General features: G+C 34.1%; 4 protein-coding genes across 5 annotated transcripts in view; 2 read left to right on the top strand and 2 right to left on the bottom strand.

Annotated features, from left to right (window-relative positions):
* LOC129806958 (leupaxin) overlaps window positions 1-4,121 on the bottom strand; it is a 51,947-nt gene extending 47,826 nt beyond the window's left edge. For both annotated transcript variants that reach the window (XM_055855843.1, XM_055855846.1), the window contains exon 1: window positions 4,061-4,121. In XM_055855843.1, coding sequence (XP_055711818.1) covers window positions 4,061-4,073 — 13 coding nt within the window. In that variant the 5' untranslated portion in view covers window positions 4,074-4,121. The remainder of the gene's footprint in view (window positions 1-4,060) is intronic.
* Window positions 4,122-4,444: 323 nt separating this feature from the next.
* On the top strand, window positions 4,445-5,211 carry LOC129806960 (adenylate kinase isoenzyme 6 homolog). The gene is made up of 2 exons (XM_055855849.1): window positions 4,445-4,757; window positions 4,844-5,211. The coding sequence occupies exons 1-2, from the start codon at window positions 4,575-4,577 to the stop codon at window positions 5,186-5,188; spliced, it is 528 nt and encodes a 175-aa protein (XP_055711824.1). The 5' UTR covers window positions 4,445-4,574; the 3' UTR covers window positions 5,189-5,211.
* A 14-nt stretch (window positions 5,212-5,225) lies between these two features.
* Window positions 5,226-10,952, top strand: LOC129806957 (2',5'-phosphodiesterase 12). Its single transcript, XM_055855834.1, has 3 exons — window positions 5,226-5,574; window positions 5,633-6,842; window positions 10,575-10,952. The coding sequence occupies exons 1-3, from the start codon at window positions 5,236-5,238 to the stop codon at window positions 10,835-10,837; spliced, it is 1,812 nt and encodes a 603-aa protein (XP_055711809.1). The 5' UTR covers window positions 5,226-5,235; the 3' UTR covers window positions 10,838-10,952.
* LOC129806959 (carbohydrate sulfotransferase 5) overlaps window positions 10,845-23,767 on the bottom strand; it is a 32,916-nt gene continuing 19,993 nt past the window's right edge. Inside the window, exons 3-4 of the mRNA XM_055855847.1 lie at window positions 14,917-15,298; window positions 10,845-14,855 (exon numbers count right to left, since the gene is read on the bottom strand). Of these exons, the coding sequence (XP_055711822.1) occupies window positions 14,736-14,855; window positions 14,917-15,298 (502 nt within the window). The 3' untranslated portion in view covers window positions 10,845-14,735. The remainder of the gene's footprint in view (window positions 14,856-14,916; window positions 15,299-23,767) is intronic.

The raw sequence follows: 23,767 nt of genomic DNA, 5'->3' as shown, positions 1-23,767 counted from the left end.
AATAAGCTATAAATTATTAATATTTCACGTATAGTCTGGCTTTTACAATGGCTAGAGGCCAAAACTGTTAGGAGACCTTCCATAAGACAGCTTAAGATATATTAAAAATTACCGTCATTTTTCCGTCAAACACTCAATTAATCAATCCTAATTATCCCTGCAAAATCTTCTCTTTGCAATTTCTCGAAAACGCATCTTGAGATTTTTTCTTAAATTCCGATATGTTTTAGCCTTAAAAATTGTCTAGCCAGACATTTCTTTCATCTACGAAAATGTCCTTGCAGTACTCATTCCTTCAAATGGTTTTTCAATGTTTAAGTTTTAATAACTCCTAGAAAACGCATTTCTCAGCCGACTGTGGCAATCCTAAACTTAAATGAAAGGTCTTGGAATGTTTAAAAAATCTAACAAAATTCTAGCTGTCACGAATCGGTAATGAACCGGCAATAAACAAATCATTAACTTTTTTCCCAAAATTCAATTTAATTACGGTGAAAGGATCACCTATTCATACTTTAAGAACTCTTGTCAGGACCTATTCACACAATAATCTGTACGTTTTGGGACATGAAATTTGAACATCTTTAAGAAAAGGTAGGGGAAAATGCCCAGGCTTTGCACGGTCCCAATCTTCATAATGACTAAATTTTTCCTATGTTTCTAAAGAAATATGACTCCGCAATATATTGTAAAAACAGGACACTTTCCCCTTGTTTTTAAAATATGGATGCGATGGGTCACATTTATTGAAAAACATAGGAAAAAATTAGTCATTATGAGACTGTGCAAAGCATGGATACTTTCCCATGCTTTCCCATATCTTAATTCTAGACAAATTCGAGACTCTTTTCGGGTAAGCATCAAAACTATTAGGAGTCCGTAAATCTGGAACGTTTTTTACATATAACCTTCCAAAAAAATATTTTTTTTATCTTTTATATTAACCCATTTGAACAATGTACTAGAAATATAGGCACTCCGGAGCAGATGAAACTTTAGGAAATGGACCACTTCACTCCTGACACTACATCATGATCGCCATCTCTTTTGATATATTTATGAACTACAATATTCTAAAAAATATCCCAAATCACAACTTTCTACACTTAAAATTGTGCAAGAAAATAGATCTTTGGGTGTCCAAAAATTTCCAAAAATTTTATATATTGATTCCAAACTCAGGTTACACTTCGAATTTCGAAAAAGTTTTGGATGGAAATCTAGTATATATTTATCCTTCCCTCCCCAAATGACTACTGAATATCGAATGTCTATATTTTGTATTATACCTTAAATATTAATATGTGATTTCTGTGAAAAGGAGAAAAACATCTATTAAGGGGGCTCAGTGAGACGCAATCAAATACGCTTTAACGGTCTCGAAATTTTTAAATTCTTTATATTAAATCTTTATAAACACTATTTATTTATATAATGTAACTATCTAATAAAATAATTTTCCATCCAGAATTCAAATCAGGCAACAAAATGAAGGAAAATATAATCAAAATCGACGTGAAGTCAAACTTTCTATGACACAAGAAAAGTGCAATAAAATCTATTTCTAGTTTTTAAATCTATTTTATACCCCTTTATTTATTTATTTTTATAATATTATTTTTTTATATTTCATTTTTTCTACGGGATATAAAAATAAAAGTAACTAACAGTCGTCTCGGTTATAATCCCAAAAGCCAAAATCCTAAAAAGACCAAAATTCCGAATGAGGCGAAATCCCGAATGAGGTAAAATCCCGAATGGGCTAAAATCCAAAATGAGTTCCGAAAGCCAAATAACCGAATGGGCCAAAATTCCGAAAAGGTCAAAATCCCATACGACAAAATCCTGAATGGGGTCAAAACCTGAAAAACCTTCATCCTGAATGGGTAAAAATCCCGAATGCGTCAAGATCCTGAATAGCCAAAGTTCCCAAGAGACAAAATCCCGAATGGGTCTGATATTCCTAAATAATCGAAATACCGAATAGCCAAACTGCCAAAGACCCACACTTCAAAGAAGCATATCAACCAATTAAATAATAGAACTGTAAACTTTATTAGGGCGTTATGCCATGCGCCTCGGGTATGAGTTTAAAATCGAATATCAAGCTCTTTCTTAGTTTAGTTGATTTGATCAAAGGATTTTTTTTATGTTTAAGGATTTCGACCCATATCCAAGATTTTAGCTCATTTGGAATTTTGACTTTTCGAGATTTCTACAGAGAAAAAAATATTTTGTAAAATTGTTCGTATATGTTTGTGAAATCCTATGGCAGACTTACGAAATTCTCGTAAATCGTATAACCCACAAACAAGTTCGTAAAATTTTGTACTTTTTTCACAATAATTGTTCGTAAAATGATCATTTGACGAACATTTGTTGTTCTTTTACAAACATTTGTTCGTTAATGTTCGTAAACACACAAAAAATATTCGTAAAATTTTGTAATCATGTTACGAACAATTATTGTGATAAAAGTACAGAATTTTACGAACTTGTTTGTGGGTTACAACGATTTACGAGCATTTCGTAAGTCTACCATAGGATTTCATGAACATATACGAACAATTTTACAAAATATTTTTTTCTGTGTACCCATTCCGATTTTTTTCACTTTGGATTTTTGCTTTTTTTCGGGATTTCGGTGATCGGAATTTTGGTGTTCGAATGGGTTAAATAAAACCGGATGACATTTTGCCCCAAATGCCCAATTGAGAGAGAGTCTACTGTACCAAAAGAACAACTGTGGCGCCATTGGCGGTGATCTATCGAACGTCGCATGTTTCTAAACTCTTGAAAGACAAAGTACTGTTCTCCTAAGATCGCAGAAATCTTATTTTTTTCAAAGAATTGATAAAAAAAAAATTCTAAAAAACTCCTTTTTATTGAAAAAATATTCACGAAAAAAAAGTGTTGCATTGAACATAAACAATCCAAAAGCCGATCCAGCTCAAAAATCTCGCTTTTCAGCATCTCAACTCATATGCAAATGAAACCGGTAGAGAAATGCAAATTTGCTGTTAGATAAAATTGCAAAAATAAACTAAAAATGTTAATGAGAAGCATTCAATGGAAATATCTTCTGAAAGAAGCCTCAAAGCGAGTTACAGAGCCAGAGAATTCTTGATTAAAAAAAACAGCGTGAAAAATTCAGTGGCAAAGTAATTTTTCACGGGAAAATGGCATGATTGAGCTCAACCTTTTGATCTATTTGGAGGGTCATATGATGCAGCCAGAAATTTACTAAATAATTAAATTTCACGGAGTATAATGTTCTAACGAGTGCCTAAAGTGCTTTTTTAGATGAAGGCGTGGCGGGAGTGTTGAGGACTTTGGAATTTCCGGCTGAATAGCAAATTAATATTGAAAGCTGTATCATCAATTTCACATTATAGCCAACACGTTTAGCGATATAATGACCTCGGTGGACTTGATGGACAGGGGAATGCAATTTCTCTGGGGGGAAGTTGGGGCGCTGTCTCCAGTTCCAGAGACACTGTCTCTATTTGACTACTTTCAATTTCGCATGTTTTTTTTCAGCTCGCAATGGGAAGTTTCCTTAAAAGGCCTGTAAATAGCATGTTAGGCCATATCGGGGAGGGCGACAGCTTTCGAATGGAAGCTTGGTATTTTGTGAACCATGAGCAGATCACAAGTCAGGGTCCCCCAGAGTAGAGAGTCCATTGATTCGCAGATGAAATCAATGAGGTTGATCTCTTGCCAAAAATTCTACTGAAACTGTGTGAAGATCTCCTCTTCAAGGGTAACACGGAGCACACACACATCCCCAGATGTATTGTCTCGCGATCGGCATTTAAATAAGATCATCACGATCAGTAGCAATCGCGATTTTCCTCTGCCAATGTCTCACTTCGCTTCCAAGAAAAATTATAAACATGGCTTTTGAGGTTATGTTCTACTTATTGTCTTTCTCCCGGAATCTCTAACCTTGGCTTATCAGACACAGTCTTATCATTTGAAATGTAAACAAACTACGATTCCCTGGTCCCTGATAGCCCATCCCACCGGCAATAACAGAGAAAATCAAATATTTACTCACCCAAGTCATCCATCACCAATTTGAGTTTACGGATATTCCTTTGGCGCGACAATGCTATGGATTTTTTAACTTTCTACAGAAAAATATCACTCTGGGTAGACTCTATATGTCTCCCAGCTTTTAAAAACACGCAGAAAATTTTCTTTTTGCACGAAAATCAGTGGAAAAACATCACCAAACTTGACAATACGGAAGGCAATTTTTTCTCTCAAAAATTTTTCTAAATTTGGAATTTACTGGGAATATTTCACTTTCACCGTGTGGAACACACTCAGAGGTTGCCTCAGAGGCCACAATAAAACATCACAGGTTGGTGAATTTTCCAGAAAAGAGGAAAATCCGTGGATTTTGCCACAAAACAAATAATCCGGAAACAACTTGCAAAAATTACTTACAAAATAATTTGCAAGTTGGCGCTGGTGTCGATTGGGAGAAATTAAGTTTTGGGACACTGTCACACGGTTTTGCATTTTTTAAAGAGCCACGAGTGTTTTTGTTTACATCAGCGGAAAATATGAAAATTCAACCAAATATTCTTATAACTGGAACTCCGGGAGTTGGGAAATCGCACCTGGCGAAGCAAGTGAGTGAGAAGCTGGGATTGAAGTGGCACAATGTGTCTCAAATAGCCAAGGAACACAAATTTCTGGAGGGATTCGACAAAGTTCTCGATTGCCCCATTCTGGATGAAGATGCGGTGAGTTTTTGGGGATTATACAAATGACAACTAGAGGATAATGTACCAGGATGACTAATCTATAACTTTCAATCTTTAATTGCCAGGTAATTGATCATCTGGAGCCTCAGCTCGAGAAGGGAGGAAACATTGTGGAATACCATGCTTGTGAAATGTTCCCAGAAAGATGGTTTGATTTGGTTTTTGTGATCAGATGCAACAACACAATCCTCTATGATCGACTGGCCAAACGGAAATACAACGATAAGAAACTGCATTCAAATATTGAATGCGAAATCTTCCAGACAATCCTCGAAGAGGCTCAAGAATCCTACAAAGAAGAGATTATCCATGAGCTAGTGAATGAGACAGAGGAGCATCTCAGTCAAAATATTGCTAAAATCGAAGAGCTTGTAAAATCCTGGCAGGAAGACCAGAAAGATTCTGAATAAACTTATTTTTTTAATCCAAAAAACATCTTTGTTTACATTTTTGAAAGATGTTGAGGTTATGTTTTGGTTCTGGGAAAAATTTACACGTGTCGAAAATCTCACTGAGGAGAAATAAATCCTGGACATTGAGTAGAAAAATGGAAAGAGTGTACTTTAGACATGGTGCCAATGAGGAATCTGTGGATATATCCTTCAGATATGCAAATACAGAGCACAAAATCGATCGGGTATTTAACTTCCGGAGAAACTGTGGAGAACTAGTGGGGGCTTTTACCGAGAGAACTCGGACTAACATTGAAAAGGAGTTCAATAAACGCAATAAGAAGAAGCAGAAGACGAAGGCTAGTGAAGCAGGAGAGGCAGCAGCTCAGCCAACAGCTCCTGAGGTGAGTTTCCTGATTCCTCGCAAATCCAGGTAAAATTTTGATAAATTCCTGCTTTTAGATTACAGTCCAGCTCACTGGAGCTGGGAATGATCTCTCTGAGAAGACTTTCCAAGAGATCCTGGACACAGTGAGTCTGAGAAACAGCCTAGAGCTGTCTATTCTTGGCCAGAAACTCCCAGTGGCCATAAATCATCCATTTGTGGATAATATCACCCTCCCCACGTCAATCCTAGCGGGTTTCTTGGTCTATCCACACAAAGTGGAACTCTCATTTGCCTCAGAGGACGACTGTATCTTTATATGGTACCGGGGATTGCTGCCCAAATCCGGAAAACTTGCAGAAGTAGAATTTCAGGAAGTAGGAAGAGGTTTTACTTACTTTGCAAAGCCTGAAGATGTCGACTATCACCTAAAAGTCGAGTGCATCCCCCGGAGGGATGATCTTGAGGGTCCAAGTGTTGAGTGTGTGTCCAAAAACCCCGTTCAGGCTGGTCCAGGAGAATGTCCTTTCGACCTGAGGCACAATTTCACGAGAACTGCCCTTTCCGGAGAACAATTCCGCATAGGTTCCTACAATCTCCTAGCCGATCTCTATGCAGACAGTGATTTCAGCCGACAAGAATTATTCCCCTACTGCCCACCCTATGCCCTCAACATCGATTACAGGAAGCAGCTGTTCATCAAGGAGCTCCTTGGCTACAACTGTGATATAATCTGCCTTCAGGAAGTCGATGCCAAGATCTACGACTTGGATCTCGAGAGAACCTTCCGCGTGAGGGATTTCGGGGGTGATTTCAAAGCAAAAGGAGAGACAGCTGAAGGTCTCGCGATTTTCTACAACAAACTCCGCTTCCGGTTAGTCAATAGATTTGGCATAAATTACGGCGAGGAGCTCAAAAGCCGAGATATTTTTGCCGGAATTCAGCAGAAAATCCATGAAAACGAAGAACTCTTCACGAGGATTGTGGAGAGGTCGACAGCTCTTCAAGTAGTCGCACTGGAGTCTCTGGACAATCCTGGGGAAGTGATTGTAGTCGCAAATACTCATCTCTACTTCCATCCGGATGCCGATCACATCAGACTTTTGCAATTTGGACTCGCAATGATCTTCCTGGAGAAGCATGTTTTGCCGCAGATTGAAAAGGATCTCCCAGGAGCTAGGAAGAGCCTGATTTTCGCAGGAGACTTCAATAGTTCTCCTGATTGTGGAATTTACAAGCTGATGACGGAAAACTTCGTTCCCAGCTCCTTCATTGACTTCCAAAGTAGTAAGTTTTATTTTCAATGGATAAACAAAAAAATCTTTAACTCTTTCGTCTCTTTTGGGACTCTGAGTACCCAAAGATGCATATGAATATTCTGTGAAAAACAATGTTTTTTTTTAATTATTCAGAACTGATAAAAATCCTATTCTATTGGATGATTACAAACTATAAGGATGTCCAAATATAAGATATTTTTTGTAGGACTGCAATTAATTCCTGAGCTTAGATATTTTTGATTAAAAAATGGTGAAATTGGCTTGCAGCATATGCTGCGGTCCGGAAAGATATAAAAAGCACATGAAGCATATGCTTCATACACTGAAAAAAATATTTTTCATTTTTTTTTACTCGTAAAATGTAGGATAAAAAAGCTCATAACAGCATTATTTTATCATATTTGCCATTAATTTTCAGTTAAATGTATTTAACTCTTTCGTCTCTTTTGGGACTCTGAGTACCCAAAGCAGCATATGAATGTTCTGTGAAAAATAATGTTTTTTTAATAATTCAGAAATGATAAAAATCCTATTCTTGTGGATGATTACAAACTATAAGGATGTCCAAATATAAGATATTTTTTGATAGACCTCAATTAATTCCTGAGCTTAGATATTTTTGATTAAAAAATTGTGAAATTAGCTTGCAGCATATGCTGCGGTCCGGAAAGAGATAAAAAGCACATGAAGCATATGCTTCATACACTGAAAAAAATCACTTTTTTTTACTCGTAAAATGTAGGATAAAAAGCTCATAAGAGCATTTTTTTAATCATTTTTGCCATTAATTTTCATTCTAATGTGTTCAATAACTTTAGTGAAGATGCTACGAAAATGCAAATAAAAATAGGGGAGAATGGGGCAGCCAAGCATTAATTTCGAATGGTGAAAATACTTAAACACGTGACTTTAGATGCTATAGGGGAAAGTACTCTCCCTTCGAACGTTCATGCCTTCGAATAATGTGAATTTTCTTTTAGTTTTCCTAAGAGACTTACACATTTTTATTAAATATTAGTTGGTTTTTCATCAATTGTTGATAATTCCGTGATAATTTAGTGTAAATCTCTTACGGAAAACAAAAAAAAATCACATTATTCGAAGGCATGAACGTTCGAAGGGAGAGCACTTTCCCCTACATCAAAAGTATATTTTCGGGTTAATTATCGTTAGTTCTCAATCGGTTGAACCGATTAAACCGATTGATTCTTTCAAAAGTTCACTTTAAATTGCTTTGCGAACTAAAATTATTTATATCGGTTCAAAATCGTTCATTGCCTGTTTATAACCGATTAGAACCGGTGCAGCGCTGTAAAAAATTCCAAGACCATACCAACAGATTTCCATGGAAAGACATTAGTGGAAAATTAGTGAGAAATTTCAGCCGAATTCCCACAGAACTTCCACATGATTTCCACTGGATTTTAAACGGAATTTTTACGTGATTTACACGGAATTTCCATGTGTGTTTACGAACATTTACGATCTAATATTTGTAAAAATACAAAAAATACGTGTCAAGTGATCATGTTACGAACAATTTCTGCGAAAAAGTACAAATTTTTACTAACTGTTTGTGGATTATACGATTTACGAGCATTTCGTAAGACCCCAGTAAGAATTCACAAACATTTACGAACTTTTTTACAAAATATTTTTCTGTGTGGAAATGCAAAAAGCTCAGTTGAAGTTTCCCTCACTTGCATATCCAAAATCTAAATCCCGTGGAAGTTTCATGGAAATTCCGTGTAAATCCCGTAAAAATTCATGTGGAAGTTCCGTGGGAATTCCGGAGAAATTTCTTGCTAATTTCCCACTAATATCTTTCCATGGAAATCTGTTGGCAAGGTCTTGGAATTTTTTACAGCGCTGAACCGGTTCTAATCGGTTATGAACAGGTAATGAACCATTTTGAACCGATAAATAATTTTAGTTCGAAAAGCAATTTAAAGTGAACTTTTAATCGCATCGCATCAATCAATTTAATAATCAATTTCATTTAATTGGTTTAATCAATTTTACAAAATAATATTTGCTATGTATCCTACAATTTATTTTGTCTCTGGTATATATTTTGTTGTTGTTTTCTGCTCATGAGGATCAGAGTCAATATGCGAAATCTGCATATTAGGGCGTTTCAACTAGGAAAAAAAAATTTTGGCACTATTCTCACGGTGCTGTATTTGATGAGACAAGAAAGTTTTTCTTCTACGACCATATGATCAGACGCTGTTTAGAGGTGGCTGAACGACCCTCTCTGTAGTGTAAAATCCGGTAAAATCAGAAATTTGTTCTACAGAGAGGGTCGTTCAGCCACCTCTAAACAGCGTCTGATCATATGGTCGTAGAAGAAAAACTTTCTTGTCTCATCAAATACAGCACCGTGAGAATAGTGCCAAAAAATTTTTTTCCTAGTTGAAACGCCCTACTGCATATTCTCAAATTCATAGCAGATATCTGGCCACAGGGCCACTACTGTTGCCATTGCAGCAGAAATTCCCCAGAAATTTCACAGAAATACTGCGAAAATTCCACAGAAATTCTGCGGAAACTCCCCCGTGGTTTCGAAGTGGTTGCCTCTCCGTTACCAAGGCATCTCTTGCTTGGGCTTGCTAATGTTTTCCACTTTTCATTTGTTTACGGACACGGATTGTCGAACTTGTGATGTAGTTTTTCCCTTGCCCACGGTCCCGTGCTGAGGTCTCTCTCTCTCTCTCGGCTTCACCGATCTCTCTCTTTCCTAAATATTGTAAGCGAATCCGCAAAGCTCGGGCCTGGGTTAGTGGGGAAAAGCAATTCTTTTCCGGGATACATCTGCCCTGTGAGTGAGTCGGTTGGGGTTGCAGCGGTGATGGGACATTGGCCCCTGTGAGATTCACCAGGACTCTCTTTGTCACTATGTTTTGTTACTGGGTGATTTGATGTGAAATGGATCTTTTGGTTTTCTTCTAGATTACTTCTTTTTTGACATATACGGACATAGAGACTTAGTTAAATAATAACCTTTTTTTAAATACATTTTTTTTTAATATTTAAAGTGTGACCTTTTGTTCATTTCGGGACTGATGCCCTAATAAATAGCACACAGCTCAGTTAAGACAGCCATTTCTTGTTGGATGATTGGCATATACAACCTGTGATGGAATTCTCCTCCGTTTTCACTTCTGAGGTTGGTCATCAACGCTAAGACGGCGCTGGCCGCTAAAAAAAACTACAATGTACTTTTGCCTCTCTTGTGCTGTTCCTTCATTGCTGATGAATAAATATCTATTCCGCAAAAATTCCACAGAAATTATCATCGCATCGCAGAAATATTGCAAATCACGAAAGTTGAAATAATTGTTCTTTCTGAAATAGCCCCATGCTCCCCTATTCTAATAACTCTGCACTGACTAAGAGAAATCTGAAAAAGTTAAAATAATATTCCGGAAATGTTAATTTTACCCTGCATTATTGATCCGAAATCGGTGTAAATATTATGCTTTTAAGGTGTATTAGGGGTTAAAGTTACCCTTTTCATGTTAATTTTACCCTTAAAAAGGTGTAAAATTAACATTAAAAAATGTTGATATGTTTTTACACCTAAAAAGTGTTAAAGTTATGAGAAAAAAAAGTTAGTCGCACCCTCTTTTTTTCTCAGTGTGGTATCTTCGGAGTGTTTGCAACTTGAAAACCGTGTTATAAAGAATCGAGTCAATTTTATAAAGTTTATTCGTGTCTTATTCTTTACCTCTTGTAGATCCTGACCAAGTGATTGAAAATGTCGAGCTGAAACAACCTTTACCAATGTCCTCGGCTTGTGGAATCCCAGAATTCACAAACTTTACAGCTGGATTTCGGGCTTGCATCGACTACATCTTCTATCAGACCGATAACCTGCAAGTGACGCAAGTAATTCCATTTCCAAGTGTCCAGGAACTCGAGACTCACATCGCAATCCCATCTGTCGTCTTTCCCTCTGATCACATCGCTCTGGTGGCAGATTTGGCATGGAAAAAATAACTACCGATTGTCTTTTGCATGTCTTTTTGCGGTTTATTTATTAAAATAACAACTTTCTGTAGACACTAGGTTTTAGGGAGAAGTTGTAAAACTAAATAAATAATTGTCATACACATTTTCCTCTATGTTTACATTTTTTTCTGAATTACATTTCTACGATGCAAAATTAAACGGAAGATTGAAATTGTGATTTATAGCTTCAGGTTCTTCGATTGTGAACAGTTTCAAAGGAAAAAAATATATATTTATAGTCCCCGTAAAATATCCCAAGAAGGCACCACAATTATACTGTTTTCTTTTAAGCTTATCCTTATCAACTATCATGGTTTCTATTAGTCCGATTTTTCTATTTTATTTTTTTTTCCTTCAAAATTAGACCCTCGAAATTTTCGATAAGCAATTATTGCAACATTTTCTTTTTTTCTCATTTAAAATGAAAATCTTAATAATAAATAAATTAGACATTTTCTTATTACAAATAACTTAATTCAAAATATTAAATAAATTGAAGGTAAACAGTAGAAATTAATCTGTAGTAATACAAAACACAGCGCATTCAGTGATGATTTTCCGAAGGAAAATTAATCAGTACAACTAATTGACATTTTGTTGACAGATATATTTTCTCTCTTTTCTTTTGAGATATTTATCTTCTAAATCTGAATGGGTTATTTGTTCAAGGTTTGTCAAGTATTCTATAAATTGGTGCAAGATCCTACTTATTAAAACTAAAAATAAACCTAATTATCTTTTGACCGCAAAAGAAAAAAATATAAAATAATTTCAATTTAATTTAATCTCATTTATTTACGCAGAGTACTCTCTCAGCATTCAAATCTTCAAAAAATTCGAAGTTCTGTCATAATTCGAAAATTGATCATTCTAAGTAAAGTTCGCGTATTCCCCGATTGTGCGCTGATGGTACTTCCTAGATTTATTTTATTTTGATTAATCGATTAATCTCAAGTGATGAATTTTCCATTAAAGGATTTTTTTAGTTTTTTAATTGTTCAATAAAATATTCGTTGCCATTTATTCAAGAATTTACGTATGTTTTGAGGAGTTTCCAAGCGTGACATTGTAAATGGATACAACGTAGCAGCAAAACTTTATTTATCTAAAATTCAATTTTTCAGGGAAGTAGTATTTGACTTTCTAAATAAGCTCCGGCCATAAACAATTTTAGAATACATCTCTGAAACTGACGAATAAAAATATTTATGTTCGAAATAAAAATGAATCAGAGTAGGAAAATAATTTGGATAAAAAGAAAAATTGGGATAAAATCAATTTGTTGAAAACGCGAACGCCAACTGGCGGAATTATTTGAAAATTTATTATGTAAGCCCTTCCGGCACATTTGTCAGTCTTTTTGTAAAAAGCGTGGCATGACGTGCAGTTGTGTAATTCTTTTGGGAAAGAAATTTGCGTAAATTAGGATAATTTCTCATGTTAAATACCTATGTAATTTAGTAGTATTTATTGTATAGATTTGACTGAACTTCTTGGGAGACGATCAAGCTAAGTCCTGAGTCAGGATAAAGAGTTTTATAACTTGGTAGGTTGAAAGAAAAAAATTAGTGAAACTCAATATGGCGATAGTTTGAAAATTATGAAATTACAGGTTGTAAACTCGTGAAATAGCTTGAGGTTGATGGAAGCAAACGAATTGAATTATCTTGTTTAAGGAAATGCATTAAAATGTAGCCTATATTTTAGGGACCATCAACACACACATGATCACACTATTTTTTGAAATAATTAGCAAATCAGTCACCGCCATACTTAATCAAGTCCTTGCAGTCCGCCACGCGTAAAATCCATTGATAAAAATAAATACAGTTCACTAACTCTTGAATTTGATTGACCCAGGGGACTTGGTCCCAAACACAATTCAACTCAGTTCTTGGTTTCGTTGCGCTTGCCAACCGATCTCATCAAGTAACCGGAAGAAACTACTGAATTACATATCGTACAGAGAAACGTAGACATGATTTGTACACAGTGAACCTTCAAACAAATGCGAATTTTCTCTTTGTAAAGAGCTGTTTCATCAGTCCTTATGACCTAGACACACTTACGACTTAAGCCGAGAGACGACTTAATGGAAAATGATGGAAATGAACTCTAACCCTTATTTCAAATATAATTACGCTAAGCCGTCTCTCGGCTAATCCTTAGGTCTGTCAAGGCCCTTAGCCATAGAAAATCATAAAACCTTAGGAGCTGTGAGATGTAGGGTAAGTGTGCCAAATTTCGGCATAGTTGCATGCAAGCGTCAAAGTCTCAAGTTTGAAATGTAATATTTTAAATTCAAATTTATTTTTTTAAATCTTTTTTCTGAAAGAGTGTTACTTGAAAACATTGTAAAGAGTTTACCGTCTTTATTTACTCTAAAATCATTCTTAATACATTTTAAAATGAATAAAAATATAGACATAGCTTTGGTACCCTATTTCGGCCACCTTCATTCTCATAGTTCCTTGCCCTTCGGGAATTCTTCCAATATCTTTTTCATGTCATCTTGCTTGTCGAAGCTACATTTTTTGTTATTCTTTTGCATGTATAATCTCTATAGTACGTAAAATCTAAAAGTTCATGGAAATTCGAGGAACGAAAAAGTTGGCCGAAATTGCAAGCCGACCGGAATTTGGCACACTTACCCTATATTCTTAAAATTACGAAATTACGAACCAGCTCTTTACAAAAGAAACTTTGCATCGTTTGAAAGTAGCCTGCGTACGAACTATGCCTAGACTCTCTAATGCTAAAAACGAAACAGAAACGAGACAGAATTATAAAACATAAGATCGCAGTTAGCCTTTTCGGGATGTCACAAATTTAAATCTAAATTCTTTAGGCAATCATAGGTCGCTGAAAATGACGATACAGATTACCAAACGGGGATCTCAGTGGCGCAATAGGCAAGGCCGTTGGCTTTTGGGCGAATGAGATGTCTGACTTGACTTTCACAGTTGTAAGTTCGAGTCCCGCCCCGTGCAAAGATGTGAATGTCTACACTGAGAGAAATCCGAAAAAGTTAAAATAACATTCCGGAAATGTTAATTTTACCCTGCAGTATTGATCCAAAATCGGTGTAAATATTACCCTTATTAGGTGTATTGGGGGTTAAATTTACCATTCTTTCATGTTAATTTTACCCTTAAAAAAGTTTAAAATTAACATTAAAAAATGTTGATATATTTTTACACCTAAAAAGTGTTAAAGTTATGAAGAAAAAAAGTTAATCGCACCCTCTTTTTTTCTCAGTGTAGAAAGGGGCGTGACTTAAATTTTTTTATGATATTAGCTTACTTAGAAAGTCAAATAATTCATAATCCACACAAATATTTCCAAATACGCGTTTTAAAAAAAATATTTTCTAGATTATATTTTAATAATTTTTACTAACGTTTCATAAAATATCTCCAAATCGTCTTCTAAAAATGAAACTGTTCTAAGTGCATTTGCTTTGTATCAACATTAACTTACTAACGATGCCAGACACAAAGAAAATGCAGTTAGAAGCTAGAACGCTTTCATTTTGAAAAAAAAAATGCTTTTTCTTAACATAATAATAAGTGCAAAAATAAAATATTTAACAAACCTTTTCCAAATACCCAAATTTCAAAATAGAAATTTTATTAAAAGAAACTAGATAAATTCACTATTTTTCAATTGGTTAGCTTGACTCATTTTCACTCACACTCCATCGGACTCAATAATAACATGAATCGCGCAGTGAAAAATGCAGAGAACGTCTCTAAAAACATTACAAACTAATTTAAAAAAAAAAGTAATGCAGTAAAGTGACTTGCATTCTCTCCTCTACTTTGACAAACATTGCTGGAATATTTCATTTGTTTGAAGAATTTTTCATTACCTCAATAATTGCGATTCATGTGAGAGAATATGGAAGAATAGGATCAAATTTGTTGCTCAGAATCGTTAAATTTGTGGCTTTTTTGTAGCCCCACAATTCCATTGCTTTTGTACATCCGTTCTGGATCGTATCAATCTGCAAGTGAAAGTCATGTTGATGCCTAACAAAAAAATAAATTGATTCTTTAAAATATTACCTCTTCAAAGGCTAAATCCTTAATCCAGTGGAAAGGTGCTGACTTTGAGTCACGATAAGTGGAACTTACACCACCAATGTCCAACTTGGTGTGTGATTCCAGAAATTCCTCAACTTCTGGATCCATGGGCAAACCATAGAAATCCAGTAGTTCCTTGGTAATCTCTTGTGGACTGAGCGAGAGATCTTCATATCGCACCACACGGAAACGGCCGGGATGCTTCTTGAGCAGCAGCTGAGCCGCATAGAAGTCCGCCACCATGTCACGACACATTGTAGGCGGATGATCACAGTCTGGTCTACCGGGACACCATTCGCGGTGCTTCCGCGATTGTAGCGTTCCGCGTGGATCGCGAATTAACAAAACGATCCGGACATTTAATCTGAAAACGAATATAACGTGGAAAATTGTTGTTTTAGCACAAAATTTATCAACTATCCGAAGCAGAAAATATGACGGTACTTTTTGCAAGAATGAGATTGAATCAATGGTTGTATTTTACGAGTAAAATAAATACATATCTTTTGCTGTTTAATATGATTTTTAACAGACAATTATTTTGCTAAATGGAAAAATTTGGGCGATTCAAAAGATCGCATAAAGTAGCTAAAGAGTATTAGAACTGATTTTCACGTAAAAATTACTTATCGATTCATAACCAGTTTATTATCGATTGGAACCGCTTTGAACTTCTGAGAAATTCCAAAACCTTTCCAACGAGCTCAAACATGATACCGTTCGGTTGAGAAATACGCTCTCTAGAAGCTTTTAAACCTTTGACCTTGAAAAGCCGTTATTAGGAATGATTCAACGGCAATTTTCGTATAAAAACGAAATGTCCACCTGAGTAATCTCTAAAACATGTTCAGGTTGAGGTTTTTCATTTACCGATTCGAAGGTACAGAGTGGCGACAAGATAAATAACACACCTTCAGCGATTTTCCTATATTGATGTTTTATGATACAATATCAATTTTTATACCCGTTCATGCTTTATTTTTTAGAAAATATAATGCCCATTATAAATAAAAATGATAATTATTTAATATTCGTATCTGTTAAAACCATGTGTTCTTGTCATTTTATGAGTTTAGGTATAATTCGAACGGACAACTTAAATAGCACACCTCTGAAAATATATACCTAGGGTGGAATCACCAGTTCTCGCCAGTGCCCCACTTCTCGCCACTTATATTGAAATCGCTATTTTTCGCAATTTATGAAATAAATGAGTCGCATTTTTTTGTATTGTTTCTGCTTCTACGCATAGAATCGAAAAATAATAATTATTCGTTTTGGATTCACGATTTTGATCACTTTTTAGAGAAATATTTTAAGCAAGTGCATCGAATCCAACATCTCTTACCAAATGTACTAAGTGTCGTCAAATTTTCATCAGGCCAAAAATACCTATTTGGGTAAATAATTTCTCTATTGACTATTTAATTGCACTTGTAGAATACATAAAATTTGTATTTAGTCAATTAATATTTTATTTTATATTATTTTTGTATAAAAATGAGGCATGGCGAGAAGTGGTAATATTCTGGAATTGATTTTACCACCTGTCGCCATATCTTTTCAATAGGCGACGCTAACTTCACTTTGTACATTCTCAGTTGTCAAATCTGCATTGTTTACTTTCTGCAAAAACCCCATAATTTGATTTCTCAAATAAAAGTGAAGAAAAATCATTTAAAGAGAGTAATAATAAAGTGATCACAAGGAAAGAGAAATGGTGAATGTATTCTTTTCATAGCATTGCCTAAAATAACCGAGTGTGGTTCTTTTCAAGTGGGTGGCGAGAAGTGGTTACAAATTTTACAAAACTGGCGAAAAGTGGTAAAAAGCGGCGACGAAATGGTTATTTTTGCATTATTATTAAAAATCAGTTTTTTAAGTAGTCCAGCGTTATGTTCTAGGATTATTGTTTTCACGTATCTAGAGCCAATACATCTAAGTAACTTTGTGTCAAATTTGACTTATCTTGTAACAAGGATTCAAAAGTTATGATTAAATGAATTTAATTTTTTCTTAAACATGGCGATAGCCGGTTATTCCACCCTATTATCCGAAAATATTACCTGAAATTAAAAATTCATTATATTCCTGTATTTTTGATCATTTGTAGGCATTAATGCCACAAATTTTCATAAAATAACGTTCTGTGACCTGAAAAAATCATGTAAATAAAGCTTTTGGTGCAGGTGTATAGGCTTTACGCAAAAAAGTTCAGGATAACTACGAATTTTTTTTATAAATTGTATTGTTCAAAGAAGAGAACCAAGAATTCAATAATTTTTTATGATCAAACTTAAAAATCACGCACAAAACTTAAAAATTTCGAGAAAGAATAACTACTTCTAGAGAATATTCTGCCTTTGTTCGTATAGTAAAATTGAATTCTTTTGCTGTCGTACCAAAAATAAAGCAACAAATTGAACAAAATTTGAAGAATTTACTCATGTGAGCATTACTAAAAGTCAATTATGTAAAAATTCCCGGTTTAGAAGTGTTTTCAGATGTACAGTACAGAGTTAGTATTCAAACGAAACCGTAGCTTTTTTGTTTGATTTTTGTTAAAGAGCATATGCAGAAGGACCTGTAATTCTGGAATAATATTCTGTGAACCAATGTATTCCTGTTAAATACAATTAGATACGACATAACAAAATATTAGATGTCTTAAAAGTCAAAAATGTTGTCTTTAATACATAATAATTAAGAACGTCAAACTTAGCGGAGGTAATTTTATAGTATGGGGTTACTTTTTCCGAAGTGGCATATGGTCTGTATATGGAATATCAGGCAATGTAAACCAATTTATTTACAAGGTTATCTTTAGATAAGACATCTATTTCAACATCGAAAAGAATTTGCTTATGGTTTTTGAGTTTTAAAGCTAATGATCCCAAACATACTGCCAAAAGTTTTTAAAAGTCGTCCAATCAGCACAAAATTGACCTTCTGGAATGGCCAGGACGGTCTAAGGACCACAATTCTATTGAATTTAAAGGAAAAGATTGACCAGAAGATAAATCTCTCGAATGTGACTAATTTGCAATAGTTTATCCGTACTACATGAAATACAATCACATTAGAATAGTGCCAAATCCTGATTTCCTTAATGATCCTTTGTTGGCCAGGGCTTATTTTTTCCAAAAGTTACTTAACTTAATACTAATTAATCCAAATTTAATTCTCAAATATAATTCGTAAGTTGTTAATTGCAGTATAAGCCGAAAACAATCACTTCATACAGAAAAATTTTGACTCTAAATTTAAGAATATATAAGATCCTGGGACCTTAAATTGAACGTGAATCCCCGAGGAGTTTAAGTTTAGAAACTCTGAGCGAAAGAAATGGGCTAGAATCCCTAGCCCAAGAGTTAAGAGATCGGGAACTTAAGTTCAGCATTAGCTGAAAAATGAAAAAATGTCTTGAGATTTGCGAATTGCAACTAAAACTAAATGATTAAGGATTTAGAATTAGAGCATTGGCATTCATTGGATGGGATTTGAAATTAAATTCCTGGGTATTTCTCTTTAAGAATTTTCCATTTTTCTGTGTTGTTATTGGGTGGGCTATTCATATTGTCTCTTTAATATGTGCCATTTCAAGATTTTTTTACCCATTAAGTTACTCAATTCAACACCGTATTAAAATGTTGGTAACCTTTCCCCCCAAAAAAATTGCACGCCAGGAAACACGGACTGATTAATTCTGCATTGTCTGCAGCAATTGACCAAATGACGGACAAAATAATTAATTTCCTCTCCAAATGCTTTCCAATTTGGATGTCAAATATTCTGAAATGCCAGCAAAACCACAAGGATGTTCACCTCTGGTGGACAATATCTAGTACAAATCCAATTTGATTGGGTAAATTTGAGTGAAATTGAGGGTGTACGATATGAAATTGATGGATTAAACTATACAATATGAAATGAAGTGTTTGCCAATTGATACTGGAATTGATAGTACAGGAAAGGTTATTTAACATGTTTAATGATTGTGTTTATTGTCTTCTGTTATTGCTTTAATTAACTAACCAGTGATATCATTTTTCTCACTCATTTATTTAGCTTGAGATATTTAAACAATATTGTTTAAATTAAATTAACAACATTGTGCTATATAGCTACACAAAACTTTTATAGGGAGAGATTTACTGGAAGAAGCATGAGTGAATATGACTTTATATTTGTTGTCCCATAATAATAGAGTTTATTTCGGAGAATGATTGTTTCTTATTGTCCATTCTGTAAGTACAACACCTCTTTTCCACGTTTTCACCAGTGATGCCATTATATAAATATGGCAAGTGAAAATATGTTTTCTTTTCAACGGGCGGAACAGAAATATGTACATATTGCCCGTATCGCCCTTTTGCAATTCGATGGGCGTAATTCATTTTAAACAAACTTTTAAGATATAAATTAGATTAGATGATACTTTCACCTAATCAATTCTAATCAACTCTAGTTGGTTTAGTATGTTCTGAAACATTAAGATTTGACTATTATTCACATTATTCAGCGTAAATTATATTTTAACTGAAATTAGAAAATTTTACTGTTCTTAATTAAAAAAAACTAAGGGTAAATGTGGCGCATTCAGATTAGATTCCTTGAGAAAAATTCCCGTCAAATCATTGCTCTACCTGCCGATTTTACTCGGAGGTTTTTTGAATCGTAACGGTATAATTCTAGTACATTTAGAGAAATCCTGTAGATTTTCGGCAGAATTTCTGCCTACAAAATCTGTAGATTTTCGGCAGAAATTCTTCCGAAAATCTGCAGATTCTCGGCAGAATTTCTGCATAGGAAATCTGCATAGTCTCTTTTGCCTCAACAAAAATATTGTTGATTTATCAAGAAACTGCAGAAGTTATAAAGAAAATGGTATGCTCTGCTTAACAAGCATTACCGAGTACACATTTTAGATAAGTAAAAAAATGCGAGCAAAAATACTAATTTCTTAAAAATCGCCCATGGAATGGTACAAAAACACGAAATTTAGGTCGACACTCTGCTTAAAGTTTTCACTTCACTATTCTCTACTTATAACACGACGTCGCAGAATTCTTTATTTTATATAAACACTGTGATTATTAGCAAGAATCACTCTATTGAATTTTGCGAACTTCAGTGAAAAATATTCTATCTTTTCAGATACATCTGTCTGGAAAGTCTGGAATGTAGAAAAAAATCTGCAAAAAATCGGCAAAATATCCACAGAATTTCGTCAGAGTATGGTCCAGGATTCGTCAGAAAATCTGCAAAAACTTTCTGACGAATTTTGTCCCAAGCGCAAATAAAATTCGTAGGAATATCTACAGATTTATCAGCAGATTTTCGGCAGAGGTGTAGATATTTTCTGCAGAAATCTTAAAGATATCTGACGAAATTATTTGACGGCTAAAGTGGAATTGCATACTCTCAAGCGTTTTCAACAATCATCTTCAGGGTGAAAAGCTGATCCGTGTTGCTTTTACCACGTCTGAAAGTGCTATCTTGTTCCGGCCGGGATATTTCAAGCAGACAATTGTCAACTTCAAAATGGCTTTTTCTTAGAAATTTTTACATGAAAAACAGTGCTTCAGAAAATTGTGAAGAAAAGTTATTGTGCAATACCTTTTAACTACGGTTTTAGAGAGTGCGTTAGCCATCAGGCTAATCATTTATGAGCCGTTTAATGCTGTTGCCAGAATATTATCAGTGGAAAATGAAGATTCAAAGGCTACCTCAACCACGTTCAAAGGCAGATCATGTAGGCTACCTTTGAATATATCGACATATTTAAGTTCTTTGCCAAGAAAAAACTAAGTCCTGAATAGAGTAAGTACAGAAACTCAATGAACAAGAGAATTTTCTGGCGAAGAGGAAGATAAAACTCATTTTGTGGATTCTTCAGAAAAAAATTCTTAAATTTTGAACATAATTTTTCGTTCAAAGGCAGACCATTTCCCCATAAACTAATTTTCGGGTCTAAATCCATCTTTTTATCACTAATGCCGCCTACACACTAGAAGCAATTTTCGTGAAAAATTGTCTTTTTAAAAAAAATCGAAGTTTCTGCCCAGGGTAAATTTTCCTTCAAAAGCATTTTTTTATTCTTCGTAGTGTTGCGAAGGCTTCTAATAATGAACAAACGGTTTCTAAAAAGTCTTTCCAAAAGTTGCACATTTGAACATATATAATAGCAACTGAATCACTCTTTTTTTTTAAATTATGATGTGAAATTCTGCATTGCGATACCGGGATAAAATACTGCATTAAAGTTCTCATTTATCTTTTGTTTTAAGAGATTAAAGAACAAGGGGTAACTCATTTCCATTTTTTCTGACAAGGGTTTCTGGTTTCTCGGGTTTCGCGATGCAGAAAGTGGGTTTCTCGGATTTCGCGATGCAGACACTGGGTTTCTCGGATTTCGCGATGCAAACACTGGGTTTCTCGGGTTTCGCGATGTAGAAATTGGGTTTCTCGGGTTTCGCGATGCAATTTTTGGGTTTCTTGGGTTTCGCGATGCAGAAATTGGGTTTCTCGGGTTTCACGATGCAATTTTTGGGTTTCTCGGGTTTCGCGAAGCGTTTCTCGGACAATTGACGAGGGTTTCTCAATATGAGTTACCCCTTGTTAAAGAACAAGATCTAATCAATCAAATGCCTTCTAATTCATAAGAGGTTTTCAAAGAATTTTAAAAACAGAAAAAATATTTGAAAATTTTTAGAGATTTTGAGATTCGTGCTGATGTTACTATTAAATTCAGGGGGATGACATTAGCTCTGAAAAATGCGATCAGTTTTAATGTAAATTTTTTCCTGTTTTCGTACACATTTCACGAGATATCTCCAAAACTACGTAGGTTGCCAATTTGGGGTTTTCGGTTGCCTATTCTGTATTAAATTGGCTTTTATTTTGTATTTGTATTATTTGTTAATTCATTCTACAATGACAGAAAACAGTTAATAAACTCGAAAGTTTTTTCGGCACGTTAGAAACATATGAAAAACATAGGAAACGTCATGCCCCTGATTAAATTAATGGTTTACGGAATCTTCGTATTTTACATTGCAGTAAAAAACATAAAATAACAAAATCTGTGTACATGCTTGTTTGCAAAATATAAGTCGCCCCCTCGATTGCAAAGGTCCGATATATCTGATTAGCAAAATGCATGAGAATATAGCAAAAAAAAAACTTCTTTATATGCTATTTTTATTTACTAATAACACTCGTAAATAATTTTTAATGAATATTTAATTTAGTAGAAAGATGGATAATGTGTGAGAAAATCAATTATTTTTAATGCTATCTTTCCTCCTATTGTTTGTCTATTTTTGTGTCGACAAAAGACACAATTGTCTTCGTCATTGCTGGCAAAATTGCTGGAATTATGTCATCAATCAACCTCGAAGAAAATCAATGGGATTTATTTTTGATACCAAACACTATATTTTAGTTTTCTCCAAGAAACATTTCCATTGATTTTTTTTGTTTAAGCTTTCCTTTTGCAGATTTTCTTCAACCACATTTCCAATATAACAATTCTATGGAATTTTTTTAAGAAAATGATATCACTGTTATCAAATGTTCAATTAACAATGTTTTTCTATTATGCAATAAATCTGCTATTGAGATAACACAATCACAAGTATTAAGCTTTGAAGATTGAAAATCATTGTTTTTTGTCTTTTAAAGAATATTTCCAATTTTTTCAATTAGTCATCGTCTTGGAGCTTAAACGGTAAAAGATATCAACTTTCGGTCTTTGGTGACCCCCAATTAAAAAAAAAAATCTCCATACGTTTTCCCCCCGCTCCCTCTATCAAAAATTCATAAATAGTTTAATAAAATGAGGCATTTAAGAGAGAAAACAGGTCTTTTCACACTATCATTTTTTCTTTCGTGTTTACACCTTGTCCTTTCAACTAAGACAAACAATTTAATTGTTTTTTAGGGGGAAAATATGCGTGCTAATAGATAGACAAAACAAATTATTATTTTTTGTGATACAAAAACTAATTGAAGTCAATGAATTGTTAGTAACATTAATTTAATATTTAATCAATGTGTGGAATACATTGCTGTTGGAGAAATAAAGAAGCATTCTTTCCTACTTGAATACGTATTTAATATTGACCTAATTCTGCACACATACTCTTTGCAAAAACAATTAAAGTTATTGAAAAGATTCCCATTAATATCTTTAAAACAGCAAATATATATTTATGTACACCAGCATTTCCATATCATTTGCAAATGCAAAGTAAAATAGAATAAGATGATTTATTGTGGGATAAAACTTGACATTTCCATAAAATTTTATGGTTTTTGTAACTAATAGTGAATGCAAGTTGATCCTTCTTTCTTTTTAATCCACTACCTTTTGTATTTTATTAGATTCAGTTATATTAAAGACTTTCCTAGATCGTCTAATTAATAATACTCTTGCAAATTCTTAAGTTTAAGTATTTAGTTGAAAGGAATAAAATAGTTACAAATTTTACAAGCCTATTTCAAGAAGTATTACATACTTTCTCAGGAAATATGATAAAAAATACGAGATCTAGTACAATAACTTGTGAATTAGGCATTATAGTTTTTTTTATAGTTAAACGGTGTGTGTCTTGTCTCATTATTTTCTATAGTTATAAGAGGCATAAATCGTTAAAATTCCGAGTAAATCGTTTAATATGCGAATTTTTATCGCAATTACTAGTCAAATACCATTAAGCTTACTAATGTATTAATTAAATTAAAAAAAAAATTAAATTAGACAATATCAAAGGCAAAAATCAAATTATGGATCAATTTTGTGTCTTGACTAAATTATATGGTGACGTTT

The sequence above is a fragment of the Phlebotomus papatasi genome, chromosome 3 (assembly GCF_024763615.1).
Source record: "Phlebotomus papatasi isolate M1 chromosome 3, Ppap_2.1, whole genome shotgun sequence".
Classification (NCBI taxonomy): domain Eukaryota; kingdom Metazoa; phylum Arthropoda; class Insecta; order Diptera; family Psychodidae; genus Phlebotomus; species Phlebotomus papatasi.
This window is presented reverse-complemented; position numbering and strand designations above follow the sequence as displayed.

Coding starts and splice junctions, on each gene's coding strand:
- LOC129806960 (XM_055855849.1), top strand. CDS start 4,575: ATGAAAATTCAACCAAATATTCTTATAACTGGAACTCCGGGAGTTGGG. Junction 4,758..4,843: donor CCATTCTGGATGAAGATGCG/GTGAGTTTTTGG, acceptor TTTAATTGCCAG/GTAATTGATCATCTGGAGCC.
- LOC129806957 (XM_055855834.1), top strand. CDS start 5,236: ATGTTGAGGTTATGTTTTGGTTCTGGGAAAAATTTACACGTGTCGAAA. Junction 5,575..5,632: donor CTCAGCCAACAGCTCCTGAG/GTGAGTTTCCTG, acceptor TCCTGCTTTTAG/ATTACAGTCCAGCTCACTGG. Junction 6,843..10,574: donor CTTCATTGACTTCCAAAGTA/GTAAGTTTTATT, acceptor TACCTCTTGTAG/ATCCTGACCAAGTGATTGAA.